A 16,252-nucleotide genomic window follows, 5' to 3' on the forward strand; every position below is an offset into this window, starting at 1 on the left:
TCTGTAGCTTTGTGCTTCCTTATCTGGCTTATCCCGATAAAACAATGTCCCCAGTATGAGACAGTGATCATGAAATTACTCAAACACCAAACATAATGTTTAGAAGAATCCTGATTTTTCTATCACATAGGAAGTGGAGTGGAGTTGTCCAGATAACCTTAATTTGGCCCACCTACTATGTGGATAAATCTTTCTTTTTTTTTTTTTAAAGATTTTATTTATTTATTTATTTATTTATTTGAGAGAGAGAGAGAGAGAGAGAGAGAGAGCCTGTGAGGGGGAACGTCAGAGGGAGAAGCAGAACTCCCTGCTAAGCAGGGAGCCTGATATGGGACTGGATCCCAGGACCACAGGGTCATGACCTGCAGTCACTTAACTGACCGAAGGCAGTCACTTAACCAAATGAGCCATCCAGGAACCCAAATCTTTCTCTTTTAACCTGTTATTATGAGTACTCACACAGAAAAGTATGGAATAATATACAACAAATTCCTTTCACTCAGCTTTTCACCTCCCAAATTCCAAGGCAAATTCCTTAATAGTGTATCATTATGCCCATTTTTATCTACTTGAACATATCTTAAATTTAGTCTCCTTGTTAAAATTAGGGACTATTCCAACATCTTTACCCACCAAATACTCACTTCCCTATACTACAACCTTCCCTCTAGCTAATTGCCACAAATCACGCCTGACACCTTTTTTACTCTTCTCTTTCTTTATTTCTCCTACTCTACTCCAAACAAACCTTATTCACTCTATTTTGAGAATATTCCTTAAATATATTTCCTTCTTTCCATACTTACTGCCCTAGCTCAAGCCCACATGGATTCTTGCCCGGACTATTATACTGCCTTTAAATGGTCACTTTGCCTCTGTCTATTCCGCCCTCCCTAGTCCAATCTACACTAAGGGGAACCTTAGAGTGGTCTTTAATCTTTATTGCTACTGCCCTCAGTGGGAATCAGATTCAGATGTAAATTAGAGACCTTTCACAAAAGAGCACTTGCAAGCATTTATATCTTGAATGGGGGCCAGGGACCTCAGACAGAAAACCTCTGAAAACAATGAACAACAAATAGAAAATTAAATTTCAGGGCACCTGGGTGGCTCAGTGGGTTAAGCTGCTGCCTTCGGCTCAGGTTGTGATCTCAGAGTCCTGAGATCGAGTCCCACATCGGGCTCTCTGCTCAGCAGGGAGCCTGCTTCCCTCTCTCTCTCTCTGCCTGCCTCTCTGTCTACTTGTGATCTCTCTCTGTCAAATAAATAAATAAAATCTTTAAAAAAAAGAAAATTAAATTTCAAAAATAGCATCTAAAATAAAACCCCAGCATCTAAAAACACCAAATAACCAGGAATTAATCTAACAAAAAACGTACAAAGACCTCTACACAGAGAAATTAAAGACTCAAATAAATGGAAAGATATACCATTTTCATGGATTGTAGAACTCAGTAGTGTTACAATCTCAATTCTACCCAAACTTATATAGAAATGCAATGCAATGTCAATAAAAACCATAGCAGCATGTTTCATGGACATTAACACGCAGATTCTAATATATATGGAAATGCAAAGGGCCAAGAACAGCCAATGCAATCCTGAGGGGGATGGGTAGCTGAAGGGCATATACTATCAAATATTAAGAACTAGTATGCAAATATATTTTGAAAGTATGATATTGGCCCAAGAATAAACAAAACAATGAAACAGAACAGGGTCCTTGAAACAGGCCCACCCACACATATAGACAGATAGTATGAATTCCTGAATTCATACATGACAAAAGTGACCCTGCAATGTGACAAAGAATAATATTTTCAATAAATGACATTGGATCAACTGGACTTAAAAAACAAAAACTGAATTCTGTCCTCTACCTCACACCAAATGTTAACTAATTAATTCCAGATAAACTATAGATCCCGGGTCAAACAATAAAGCTTGTCAGGGTCTTGAGATATCTGTAGACTTGTAGTAATAGCATTATTCACAACTGCCAAAAGGTAGAAGGATCCCAAGTGTCTGGCAAGATATTAATGGACAAACAAAATGTGATGTTTAAATATGGTAGAATATTATTCAGCCTCAAAAAGGAAGGAAATTCTGACACATTACAACATGGATGAACCTTGAGAACATTGTGCTAAGAAAAATAAGCCATTCACAAAAAGACAAATACTGTATGATCCCACTTATAAGGTATCTAGAGTAGCCATATTCATAGAAACAAAGTAGAATGGTGGTTGTCAGGGGCTCAGGGGAGAGGGAAACAAAGTTGTTGTTCAACAGGTATGGAGTTTGAGCTTTTCAAGATAAAAAATGTGTCTTCAGTTTAGCTAGGGCCAAGCAAAACAGCGTCTACACAAGATGGGGTGGTAGAATCAGCAGTGATCTGATCCTGCAGGTCAGAGCCCTAGCAGGATTAAAAAAAAAAAAAAAAAAAAAAAAAAATCCATACGGGAATATGGCAGCCTTGGCAGTCCTGCACAGAGTGTTAGGGTCCAAATCGACTGAGAAGAGCAACCTAGTGCAAGGCATCAGATCCTTAGGTGAGAAAGATGTTCAAACAGAGAGCAGGGGCAGCAGCCTGATAGTGGATTTTGGAGCCTGGGTAAGGTGAGGATGGCATCTATGTGGTAGATGTCAGAAACAGCAGTAATAGTAAAGACTGGTCACATACAAGGAAGCTGATTAATAAAATATGTTGAGGATGATGAGAACCAAGTTACTGTCAGAAAAGGGAGTTATAATTACAGAAAGGAAATTACTGAATGAACCCTTGGTGTGAGACTAGAACTGGAGATATCAGTGTGAACTCACAGTTTTATATAAATATATAGATAAAATTATAATAGTGATATAATGCATGTGTGCATGTTTACACATACATATATTCCCTACCTCTGTCCAGTGAGAGAACCTGGGAGCAGTGACACCCCAATAGCAATAAGCACACCAAACATCTTAGCTTCTAAATATCATTCTCTACTGAGAATGGTTCAGTGGGTTAAGCTTCTGCCTTTGGCTCACTTGGGTCATGATCTCAGGGTCCTGGGATCGAGTCCTGCACTGGACTCTCTGCTCAGCAGGGAGCCTGCTTCACCCTCTCTCCGCCTGCCTCTCTGCCTACTTGTGATCTCTGTGTGTCAAATAAATAAATAAACTCTTTAAAAAACTTTTTTTAGGGGCGCCTGGGTGGTTCAGTGGGTTGGGCCGCTGCCTTCGGCTCAGGTCATGATCTCAGGGTCTTGGGATCGAGTCCCGCATCCAGCTCTCTGCTCAGCGGGGAGCCTGCTTCCTCCTCTCCCTCCGCCTGCCTCTCTGCCTACTTGTGATCTCTCTCTGTCAAATAAATAAATAAAATCTTTAAAAAAAAAAAAAAAAACTTTTTTTAAATGTTTAAAAAAAGATGAAGCAGCTTCAAAGTACTTTTCAAGGGGTGCCTGGGTAGCTCAGTGGGTTAAAGCCTCTGCCTTCGGCTCAGGTCATGATCGAGCCCTGCATCCGGCTCTCCGCTCAGCGGGGAACCTGCTTCCTCCTCTCTCTGCCTGCCTCTCTGCCTACTTGGGATCTCTGTGTGTCAAATAAATAAATAAAATCTTTAAAATTAAAAAAAAAAGAGAAAGAAAGTACTAACCAAAGAGGGAACAATTTAAGCATCAAAATAAATGACAGTATTGGATTATAGCCCATCAAATAAAACAGGAATTCATAAGCCCATTCTATTATTACAGATTGAAAGTCTGATGGAGAATAGGATAGTTACCTGGTTTCAAAGAACCTTTCCATAAAATATTTATTACAAAAATAACATATTTTAAAAGAATAAACTGGCAGATACCACCTTAATCAAGTAAACAAAACTGTAAGACAAATAAAAAATCACGTGTCACCTAATAGGAGGCAAGGAGTAAAACTACAGCACCACTTCTGTGGTACTTCTGCCAAAAATACATAACCTGGATCCAATCATGAGGAAGAATCAGATAAACCCAAACTGAGGGACCATTCTACAAAATGGCCTATAATGCTCAAAAGTGCCATAGTCACAAGAGTCAAAGAAAAATTAATGAACTGTTCTACCCTGAAGGAGACTAAAGAGACATGACAACTAAATTCAATGCATGATTCTGGGTTAGATCCTTTTGCTACAAAGAACATTACTGGAACAACTGGCAAAATCTAAATGGGGTCTGGGGTTAGATATGTTATTGTACTGTATGTCAATTTCTGAATTTTGAAGGTAGTATTATTGTTATGTAGAATGTGGTCTATTTGTAGAAAATACACACTGAAGCATTTGGTGATGTGACAACTTATACTCAAATGATTCAGGAAAAAATATCATTTGTGTTTTACCTGGAACTCTTCTGTAATTCTGAGATTAATTCAGAGTAAAATGTTAAGAGAAAGAGAAAGGACTGCATTGGTGGTTACCAAACATTAAAAATAAAGATACTGATATTTTGTGTGTGTGTGTTTGTGTGTGTGTGTGTTTATCAATATACACACTCCAATTAGGTGTAACTATTTTCTCTTGAGAAAGATTATTAGTTTTCCACGGCTGCTGTAACAAATTAACAAATATTTAGTGGCTTAAAAGAACATAAATTATTATTTTATAGTTCTGTAGTTCAGAAGTCTGAAATTGTTCTCACTGAGACAAAAATCAAGGTTGTTGGTGGGACTGCGTTCTATTCTGGAGGCTCTAGCGTGTCCTTTCGAGCTTCTAGAGGATTCTCACATTCCTTAGCTCATATCTCTTCTCCCATTTTCAAAGACACCAACAGTGGACTGAGCTCTCACATGGCATCACTCTGACCTGTTCTGCCTTCCTCTTACACCTTGAGGGTCTCTAGTGATTAACACTGACTGGGCCCAACACAAATAATCCAGGATAAACTCTCTATTTTAAAGTGAGCTGATTAGCAACCTTGATTCTATCTGCTACCTTAATTCCCCATGTAATATAACAAATTCACTGGTACTTGGGATTGGTGGGGCAGAAGGTGCTTGCTTATTCTCCCTATCCCAAAGAGTTTCTTTTATTCTGAGATTATATCCTTGCTACTTTTGTGGCATTAGAGAGCTCTTTTACAAAATGATGACATCAATTGCAATCATTCTTTTAAAACTATTTGTATATAGAGGGAAAAAACCTTGTTAATCCTGTGAATACTATGTAAGTAGTACAAAACCTTGTGACATTTTTTACTGATTTCTCAAATGAAATTCTGAAACAAAACAATTCTGTTCCTACAAAGACACCGTATCCTTGATGAAAGATTTGTATTTTTCAGAATATAAGGAACAAATCAATTTATTTTAAAAAGGCAGACAATCCAATTAAAAAAAGTGACCAAGACTTAAATTGACACCTCACAATAGAGTACATTTAAAGAGCTAATACAGGTCATGATCTCAGTCAGGGTTGTAAAATAAGAGCCCCACATCTGGCTGTGGAGTCTGCTTAGGATTCTCTTTCCCTCTTCCTCCCTCCACTCCACCTCGTCCCACTCTCAAATAAATAAATAGCCAATAAACCCAAAAAGGTGCTTGATTACAATGGTCACTAAGGAAATGCAAATTAAAGCAGCAAGACAGTACGATTCATCTACTAGTCTGGCTAAACTGAAAAAGGCAGACAGTATCAAGTGAGTGTTAAAACAACATGCAGCAACTGGAGCTCCCACATGCTGCTGCAGGAAGTGTAAAACGGGAAAGTGATTATTCATAACAGCACAATTCACAGTAGCCAAAAACTGGAAATAACCCAAATGTCCATCAACAACAGAACGGCTAGGGGCGCCTGGGTGGCTCAGTGGGTTAAAGCCTTTGTCTTCAGCTCAGATCATGATCCCAGGGTCCTGGGATCGAGCCCCGCATCTGGCTCTCTGCTCAGCAGGGAGCCTACTTCCCTTCCTCTCTCTCTGCCTGCCTCTCTACCTACTTGTGATCTCTCTCTGTCAAATAAATAAATAAAACCTCAAAAAAATAAAAACAATAGAATGGCTAAAAATATTAAATATATTCACACATTGGAATACTACATAGCAACGAGAATGAACATAACTACACCCAACAAAACAACCTGAATGTATCATCCCACAAACAATGTAGAACAAAAGAAGCCAGACACTGAAGTATGTATGCTGGAATGATTCCATATACGAGGCTAAATACAAATAAAACTAACCTACAGATATTAGATAATGTTTACACAGAAATGATCACTAGGTGAAATTTTAATGAGCTATATACTTAGACTTGTACACCTTTTTGTATAATTGCTTCTCTAAAAGGCTTACATAGATAGATATATCCACAAAGTACACCAGAATATTATTTTTCCATACAAACTGGATTCAGTCCAAACTCCCCAGTCCTCACTCTTTCTTTTCTTTCTTGTCTGTTATGCCCCCTTATGTTCATGTTGTACCTGACTACTCAACCCATGCCTGCCGATCTCTTGATCTTCTGGCCTCTACCCAAACTACTCCCTCTTCCTGAAAGTGCCCACCTCAAAAACAAGTCTATCAAAAAAAAAAAAAAAAAAAAAAAAAAAAACAACAAGTCTATCAAAACCTATCTATTCTACAAAATCCAGTATGAAACTTTCTTCTTCCACAAAGTGTCCAAAGATCTCTCCAGTTAAAACTAATTTCCCTTCTGTTAACTTCTACAGCACTTCTGCCTCTATTCTGGCACTTACTGGTATGACTTAAAAAATATTATAAATTCCTATCTTCTCAATAGATTGTGAAGTTCTAGAAGAGACAGTTTTATTTAATTTTGTATCTTCATCACCTCCTGCTCCCATAACCACCCCTCCACATATAACACAATGTTTTGCGACTCAGTTTATGTTCACATTTTTATCAAATCACGTTACATGCCAATTATCATGGCCTCATTTTCAGCTGTCAACCCAGTGATTTTGCCAAGTAATATTTAAAAGGAAAATGCAGTGCTCCAGCACAATCTAGAACATACAGTCCTAAATTTACAATGAAAACCTTGGATACATATAGGAGTTTAATGGTATAAGTTATCAATTAACATATTATACATGGAAATTTATAATTTTAAATGAGCTGAGGGGCAGGTGGGTGGCTCAGTTGGTTAAGCAACTGCCTTTGGCTCGGGTCATGATCCTGGGGTCCTGGGATAGAGTCCTGTACCAGCTCACTGCTCAGTGGGGAGCCTGCTTCTCCCTCTCCCTCTGCTGTTCCCCCTGCTTGTACTCTCTCTCTATCAAATAAATAAATAAAATCTTTTTAAAAAATAAATAACTAAAATAAAATAAACTCAGAAGGGTAAAAAAAGAGAACCTATTCAAGTAGGTAAGACTAACAATTGCCCATTTTCCAGTTAAGAAAATGAGCTTGGGGGTGCCTGGGTGGCACAGTAGGTTAAGCCTCTGCCTTCGGCTCAGGTCATGATCTCGGGGTCCTGGGATCAAGCCTCATATCGGGCTTTCTGCTCAGCAAGAAGCCTGCTTTCCCTTCTCTCTCTGCCTGCTTCTCTGCCTACCTCTGATCTCTCTCTGTGTTAAATAAATAAATAAAATTTTTTTTAAAAAAAGAAGAAAAAGAAGATGAGCTTGGCTACACTGCAATCCATGATCAAACGAAGGTCTTCATTTGGGGTACTTATTTTATAAATATATGCACTCAGTATACTAAATTTAAATTTTTCTGACTAAAAACAATACATACTCACTGTAGAAAATCTAGAAAACTTAAAAGAATTCAAAGAAAAGAAAAATCACCCTAAGTAATGTTATTGTGTTTACTAGCACATTTTCAAATGCCGTTAAATATTTTGAAATATTACCCATAATCTAACAAATAACCACATTAATAGATTAGTGTTGATGTGTTAGTTCCTGAGTACAAGGATTTGTGCATCTGTGTTCCAAAAGTATTATCCGTGTGCTATATAATTCCTGGATGTCTGTTTCTGTGACTTTTCAGTGAAAGCCTGACTGTCCCACACATCTGAAAATATCAGTACCATACCTTTGCAGCCTCAAATTTAGGTGCAGAGAAGGGATTTAAGAGCTCTACAACTACCAAGGGAGTTGTTAGAGAATTATGTATGACCTTGATTCAAATTCTGTTATAGTTCAAATTCTGTTACAAATGTCATTGGAATGACATTAACTTTATCCTTCCCAAGGACAGAAGAATAGCTTGTAATATTGATGAACTTTTCAGGGCATCACTGTGGATTAATGTCAAGAATCTAATTGTTTCTTTACAGCTTTTTAAAAAATTTTACATAACATGATGCAAGGCTACCTGCTATATTAAATAGTGATTTTAAAAGTATCCAACCCAAGGGTGTTGTTCACTAACCAAAGTCAGAAACACTAGTCAGGACAGCACAACAATGAGCAGAATGAAAGCACAACAGCTGCCACAGTAAGCATTTCATTGTTCTATAAATCAAGTATACTAGACTATATTATAGACAACTGTTACTGTAGTACATTATTATACAAATTACTCCCTCCCCACATGCCTTCTATGGGCAGAGTATACTTTCCTGTCCTTTGACTCTGGGCTTGCCCATGTGACTTGCTTTGGTTAATGGAATACTGACAGGTGTGACAGGACCAATGACTGAAAGGTACGTGAATAACTGGACTTGCTCCCTTGTGCCTTTGCTGTATAGTTGTAACAGCTTTGCCTGATTAAGCCACCATTCCTTTAGTCTGAGTTCCAGAATATCATATGTAACAGTGAACAGTCAAGTCCAGAGTCACCCAACTAAGTCCAGTCTATACCATCCAAAATGCAGCAAATCCACATATTCATGAGAATTAATGTTTATCATTGTAAGCCACAATACTGTGTGGGTTTTATTACCTAGCAACAGCTGACTGATACAATGACACTCTGACAACTATAAAGACTTACTCCATTTCCTCAATAATTCAAATGATTAGAAAATCTACATGTAAGTCTGGACAAGTAACTCTTCTACTCCAGCCACCATGTGACTTGCAAAGAAATATGCCACCATAGTCCATTGTTTCTCTGCTCTTCAAGGATTAAATATAATGTAAGTCAGGGTACTGGGTCAGACTGCATGGGTTTGATGTCAGACTCCTTACTCCTGACTTTGTACAAATTACTTATTCTCTCTGGAATCAATATCCTTGTCTGAAAATGGGAGTAACAATAGTACTGAATCTACTATTGGAAGGATTAGATAAAATAATACATGTAAAGGATTTTTTTTTAAGATTTTATTTATTTATTTGACAGAGAGAGATTACAAGTAGGCAGAGAGGCAGGCAGAGAGAGAGAGGAGGCAGCAGGCTCCCTGCTGAGCAGAGAGCCCGATGCGGGACTCGATCCCAGGACTCTGAGATCATGACCTGAGCCGAAGGCAGCAGCTTAACCCACTGAGCCACCCAGGCGCCCAATACATGTAAAGGATTTAGGGGCAAAAAAAAACAAAAGGATTTAGGGGCACCAGGCTGACTCAGTCACAAGAACATGCATCACCTGATCTCAGGGGTCATGAGTTTGAAGCCCACACTGAATGTAGAGATTAAAAAAGGAAAGAAACTTAAAAAAAAAAAAAAAAAAAGAATTCAGAATAGCACCTAGTAAACACTAAATAAATGGGAGCTGTTATCTACTCATGGCTAACTATATTTTAAAAAATAAAAAAAACACAACTCTCCCACTTCTACGGTGGTTAGCCCATTATTGACAGAGCCAGGTCTGGTAAGATCACAAGCTAAGAAGGGAAGTAAATCCTGAAGGGAGAGCCAAATCTCAGGAAGGACCAAGACCTTAGAAGGAAATTTCAACTCAGAAGGTTCATCTTAGGCAGGAAGAAATTGTCTCAGGGTTCTGTGGCTTTTGCTCCCTTACTTCCCATTCCCATCCTGGCCATATATGAAGGCAATCCAAGAACTATGATGGCAGTGATCTGGAGAACAAATCACAGTCTTAAGTCAACATTACTCTCCGTATTTAATCCACTTGTTATCTCTGAGCCTTCTCCGTAAAATGTTCTACCTCTGTCTCAATCAGGCTTTGGGAAAGTAAGGGGAATTATCTAGAGAGTCCCAAAGTACAAGGTCAATCTTGTGGAATACTAATACTAACACAAAATAGTAAGATCCAGTGAAACTTTTCCATATTTTTCCCCCCTCCTCTATTTCCAGATGCTGGTGAAACAATCAGTTTTCTTTATAGTGAACAACTTGTTAAACATTAGTAAATATTTTCTGCTTCATCCTCTATGAATATTATTCACACTTACAAAGCACTTTCCGTGCTATATTAAAATACTGCTAGAAAATAGATAGGATTTGGGGTGCCTAGGTGGCTCAGTCAGTTAAGTGTCTGCCTTCAGCTCAGGTTATGATCTGGGATTCTGGGATCCAGCCACGCCCCACCCCCAGTCAAGCTCCAGGCTCAGTCAGACTCCAGGCTCAGCAGGGAGCCAGTTTTCCTGACTCCCTCTGCCCTTCCCCCCATCACTCAAGAGCGTACTCTCAAATAAATAAAATCTTCCAAAAAAAAAAAGATGTAATTTTAAAATACTTCAATAGCACAAAGATTTTTTTTCTTTCTTCATGCTCTTTTTTACTATAATGCCATTTACCATAAAATAATTTTCTCTATACATGATCAAGATCTTACATATTGTCCCATCTCCCTTTGGCAAGGGAAAAAAATTCACATCTGCTTCCTTTCTTTCAGGATTTAAACACTACACAAATAATATAGAATAATAAGTGGTTTCTTTTGAAATTTCACTTTCTAATTTAGCAATAAAAAAATTTCTGACAATCATTCAAAGCAGAATTTTCTCTTCATCTAATAATTCACTTCAAATAATATGTACATCTATTACAAAAATAAATTTTAAAAATTAGCACAAAGAATTATCACTAATTCATAATTTCATACCTTAATACCTATATAAGAATATCCAGAAAAGAAACTGAAGGCTAATTTAAATTGAGAACAGGTAAGAGATACAGAGAAACTCCGACAACTTAAACCAAGAGCTAGTTTCAAATGTTCACCCAACCAGTCGGTAATCAATCTCACTGACTCAAAGAAAGTGAAAAATCTGAATATTTATTTTAAAATGCAATTTCTCACTTTTAGATACACACATTTCTCAAGCAAGTAAGAAAAGTTACTGAAGCATATTAATTCACCCAGTATTATTTCTGCAGTGACAGTATTAAGGCAAGTCATGCAGGAGATCACCTTAAGAAGTAAACCTCAAAAGAGAGATGCTTCCAAAGTAAACCCAATGTTGTTATTCACAAATTTGGCTAATCCCATTTGTATTTTTGGCATGAACACCCAACTACAATAGCATCCCTGGTAGCCAGTCTCAAAAGGGCATGGCCTCCAGCAATTTCCCTCTCTGTGCCTGTGTCCTTCCTCTTGTCTACAGGTAGAAATTTTTTCCCCTCCCTCTGACTCTGGGCTGGCCTCAACGGTCTTACGCCAAAAGTGACATTCCCAGACTTCCAATCCAAGGATGCAAGAGAACTGGCTGAATGTCTTCTACTTCCTGTCTCTTAGAATGCTTCTTCTCAGAATCCAGCCACTCAGCTTAAGTGAATCCAAAGGCCATGTGGAGAATTGAGGGGGTGGGGGTGGGGGGGTCACATAAAGGAGGAATGAAGGCCATTAGGACTAACTGAACTCTTAGCCAGTGGTCTGCTACATGAGTGCAGCCATTTTAAACATTCCAGCTATGTATACCAGCACCCCAGCCAACACCATCAGTCAACCACAAATTTGAGAGAAATAATAAACTGTTTAAACTACTAAATTGTACGGTGGTCTGCTACACTGCAAGTCACCTTTTATACTGTCTCATTTATCTATCAATTCTATAAAAAATTATTTTATATGCCCTAAAGTTATTTCATCCAAGTTTCAAATGTTTCCCCAGATCCAATATTCTGTGATTTTTTTATCCTGTTTGTTTTAAAAAATAAACTTCTAATTCATCCTTCTATCCCCCAAATGTGTTTTTTTAATATCTGCTTATAAAATGGTGCCTACATTCCCTCAATCATTTTCATTTCTCTTCTCAGATCTTCTTCCAGTTTCTCTTTATCTTTTCTGAATTATAATTTTGTTGACCAAGGAAATATTAGTTAAGAAAGGGGCTTGAGGACCTGCTAAAGCTAAATGAGATATTAGCATACAGTTACTTAATGTGAACTACTGCTCTAATATCATTTGTTTCTAGAAGTTAAACATTCTGCCTATTTCTCATAAGTATCCAAGGGTAAACTTTAAATCTAGACTATATGTGAACTATGGTCAACTATGAATTAACAGTTTTAGTAATAAGATTTTATTGTAAAATTCCTAATCAAAGCACCACATGAATGTTATAATAAGCAAAATTCATGAAAGACAGTATCTATTCCATATTCACATTTGAAATAAATTTTACATTTTCTTAAACCATGGAAATCAGGGCATCTATACAAAAACTGCCATTCATAATTTGAAACTGGGGAAAGGGATAAGGCCAAAACAAAGCCAAATACTATACGAAAATCCCAATTTGATTAAAAGGATCATTCCTCCCTGTGTACTGTGCACTAATTACTTGGTACAAGTCCAAATAAAATAACTTCCTATCTCAAAACTGAGTAAAGACATATGTTATAGCAGGGTAAATGGGGCCAAAGTCAAGTTGTAACTTACTCAGATTCATAGTAAGACTGTTAACTGAGCTGAAAAATATGAAATCTCTAACTCTCCATTCTCTGCTTCAGTTATTAAGGTGTCCTTCGTGGTGACCCTCTTCTAGTTGGTCTTTTTCTCAAGCAGTAGCCAAAATAACAAGCAAGGTCAAAAATCAAAATTACTAAAATCAAAGAAAAAATTGGTTTCTTCCTATAGAAAGTGACTCAACATTTAATAATGTGTAGTGCCCTAAAAGCTGCAAACTACTACATGGCCATCTCCAGGTCACTTTAACTCAATCAGGAGACCATTATGAAACATTAACTCACTGGTACAAAGTGGAGATCAAGTAGCTGAGAATGTTCCTAGGCTGAAGTCTAATGGGGAGTAAAGAAGATGATCTCATAATGCCTCTTTATGATCTATAAATCACATTATTCCATAAATTTGACACAAGTATCAAGATTAGGACTTAGTCAACCTCTAAGTAAAAAAACAAAAATAAGCAGCTGCTAATTTTCTGACTTAAATCGAGAAGCTGTCATACAAGTTATTTAGCATAGAGATTATTCCATGTAAAATAATGTAAAATATCAAGCAACTTCTTCTTACTCCTAAAGTCCAAAAAAATTTAATATTTTAGAATTTCAACACTGGCAGAAACTCAAGAACCTTCTTCAAATCTAATGGGATTTTGTTAATGATACATTCAAACTTAAGATGTCTTTGAAAGCACGATACAAAATAAATGAAGTTTTAGTAAATATGACCAGTCTCTGAACACATTCTTTTAAGTGGGGCAGTTTAAAGCAAAATTCCAATTAGAATAATGCCCATGTTTATTTAGATTTGTTTTGGCAAAGCAATTTTGTCAAGCAAAAACAAAATAACAACTATCAAAGAAATGAGATTTGGAGTGCCAGGTTACAATTACTTCTGAAAAAGTAAAACTCCACTGCAAATAATATCAATATCCCTAAAGCCACCTGTTAAAATAGCAGTCTAGGCATTCCATCATTCTTTAGCTGTAACCACAAAGTCTGGTTTTACACCTAGGATATACAAGAAGCATCAGATTAAAAGCATCAAATATCAGCCTACACAAATTTGCCAAACAAGCTAGCAAAAGAAAAGCAGATACAAAGTTAACTAGGCTCCAAAGGATTTAAATACACCCAACAAATTCCAATCCAAGTTCATACTGCGGCTTCAACCTAAAACTGGTAAATTACCACCAATTCTGACATTTCCTATTCCCCACTACTTAGATCTCCCCTTATCTCCTGAATTTCCCCCACGGATCTTATCACTTCTTAGGAGTCTTGCAATGGTAATCTCCATGGCCTTTCCTTTCTAAGAAAGTGATAGCACCAAGCCCCCATATTTTATTTTCTTTACTATTTAGCACTATCTTTTGTTTTACCCTATGAGGTATTTTTTCCCCAAGCTCCTGTACCATGTTTTCCTGACAGATCAACCTCTTGGTTTTTATCACCTCACTTCGTCCTCACTACAATATTTACCCTCTCTTTTCAAAGCAGAGTATGTATCCCTTTTCTGACATTTGTAATTTTGGCTTACCGTCAACACCCCCTTCCTTCTCTAGAGACTATCACCATATTCCTAGGTCTCCTTAACCTCCTAAGTAAGGTCTCTACCTTTTCCAGAGTTTGTCAACATTAGTTCGGCCAAACTGGGATTGTACCCTGAAGGCAAAGGCTATCTCCTCTCCTCCCCACCCCACCCCCACATTCTACAAAACTACAAGTCTCCCACCTGCCCAGCGTTTCTCTCCCCCACCCTTAGATCCCATCTGCATCCCGCCTAGCCCGTCACACCCCCCCGCCCCCACCCTATACCTCTCCTTCCACTATCCTGCGCTCCCCTTCCCCACTCCTGAACGCACCTCCTCTACTGGGCCTTACCCGTAACCCTGACACCGAGAAGGCCCCGCCAGCAACCTCACCGCGTCTCTCCTCTCGGCTTCCTCGGCTCTTCAGTAACTGTCCCCACGCCCCGGCTTTCCCTCCAGGGCTCCGCGCGCCGCCCAGAGCCCCCTCCCCGATAAAGCTCCCGCTGTCACTTGGCCTCTCATCCACAAGATGGCGGAGCTGTTGCCCCCACCCCCGAGTCCTCTCCCTCCTCCCTAGAGCTCCCGTCCCGTCCCTTCAGCTGCCCCTGCCGCCGGCCTCGGCCCAGGATCCCGCTACCCCCTCCTCCGGCGGGCGGTCGGCCCAGGCCCGAGCCTCCGCGACGTCGCCAACGCCACCACCTCCACCGCACCCCGGCCTACGCCTTCTCCTCACCATAAACTTGAGCGCTTTTTCCTGCAGCACCGCCTCGGCTGGGTCCATAATCACAGGGGCCACTGGGTCTGCACTCCGCCGGGGCCGCCCCCTTGGTGCCAGGCCGCAGCCAACGCAGCGCCCGGATCCGCCTCCTCTGCCTTCCCCCCGCCCTCTCTTACCTCTCAGGCACCGGCAGGGGGCCAGGGAGGACCCGCTGTTCCGTGCACATGCGTGAGCCCGCTGGCTCACGGGATTTGTAGTGCTGGAGTTTCCGGCGGCAAAAAGTGAGGCCTCGACGCGAACCGCAATTCCCGCGGTTCACTGCGGCACGGTCGCGGTGGCCGAAAGCCAAATCTAGACAACTCGCCATCAAGTAGAGAAAATCGGCTGATGGGAATCGTAGTTTGCAGCCTCTACGGATGGGAAACGGGAGGAGGCACGGGTGTCTCCGTGGTTACCGCGCGACGCCAGTGGCTGCTTGCCTGGCATTTGATAGCAAGATGGCGACCATTGCCTCACCTGTAGCCCAAATACTGGAAAAAACTGTGAGAGGACTCACAGGTCCGGGCAGCACCTCACAGACCAATGCAGAATTTCAGGATCCTTCTAAACTTTCACTCCCACACTCTCCTGAGGACCTTATTATCCCCCCACAAGAAGTCAGGGCCAAAGAGAACTTACCTAAGGAAATTCTTGGGTGTTTAGTGCTCAGAAGACATGGATGGTACTGCTAACCCTGGGACTGAAGCCTTGCACTAAGGGCCTTCAGTGATGGGATACAACGGCCATCCAGCATATAAAGCTTGTAAGTATTCAGTTTGGCCTTGAAAGGGACAGTACGATTTTATTTTGGAGATTGGGACTGCCCTAACTCTCTCAACACCAGGGTTGGGCTAAAAGTGATAGGCTAGTACAGAATATCCAAACTGATAAAATAAGTGAATTAGGAAAATGCCTTTTCACTTACAGGAACATTTTCTGTTGTAAACTTTTTTTTTTCCGTTGTAAACTCTTTCATTCATATGTTCAACGAACAGTTAGATCATGACTGTATCCAGACATCATCCTAAGAAATGGGGATTCACTGGTGAGCAGGATAGACCCAGTCTTGTGGAGCTCACATTCCTAGTATGTTGATATTTTGTTCTAGTCAACTCTATATCAGAACTCAGCATACATAATACATAATGGGCTTTCACTTAATAAAAAGTTTTATTCTTGATTTTTAAAAAGTTCTACACAAGTGCAAAATGGAGAAGA

The 16,252-nt window shown here is 39.5% G+C and overlaps 1 protein-coding gene across 9 annotated transcripts in view; it reads right to left on the reverse strand.

Moving 5' to 3' along the window:
* The window catches only part of BTRC (beta-transducin repeat containing E3 ubiquitin protein ligase), a 186,052-nt gene extending 170,746 nt beyond the window's left edge, over nt 1-15,306 (reverse strand). For 3 of the 9 annotated variants that reach the window (XM_059169145.1, XM_059169143.1, XM_059169142.1), the window contains exon 1: nt 15,011-15,195. In XM_059169145.1, the coding sequence (XP_059025128.1) occupies nt 15,011-15,058 (48 nt within the window). In that variant the 5' untranslated portion in view covers nt 15,059-15,195. Of the gene's footprint in view, nt 1-12,722; nt 13,039-14,610; nt 14,633-14,670; nt 14,782-15,010 lie in introns of those variants that run through there. The other 6 variants (XM_059169149.1, XM_059169144.1, XM_059169141.1 and 3 more) reach the window with 6 other exon arrangements.
* Nucleotides 15,307-16,252: the final 946 nt, after the last annotated feature.

Source organism: Mustela lutreola, chromosome 4, assembly GCF_030435805.1.
Source record: "Mustela lutreola isolate mMusLut2 chromosome 4, mMusLut2.pri, whole genome shotgun sequence".
In the NCBI taxonomy this organism is placed as follows: Eukaryota; Metazoa; Chordata; class Mammalia; order Carnivora; family Mustelidae; genus Mustela; species Mustela lutreola.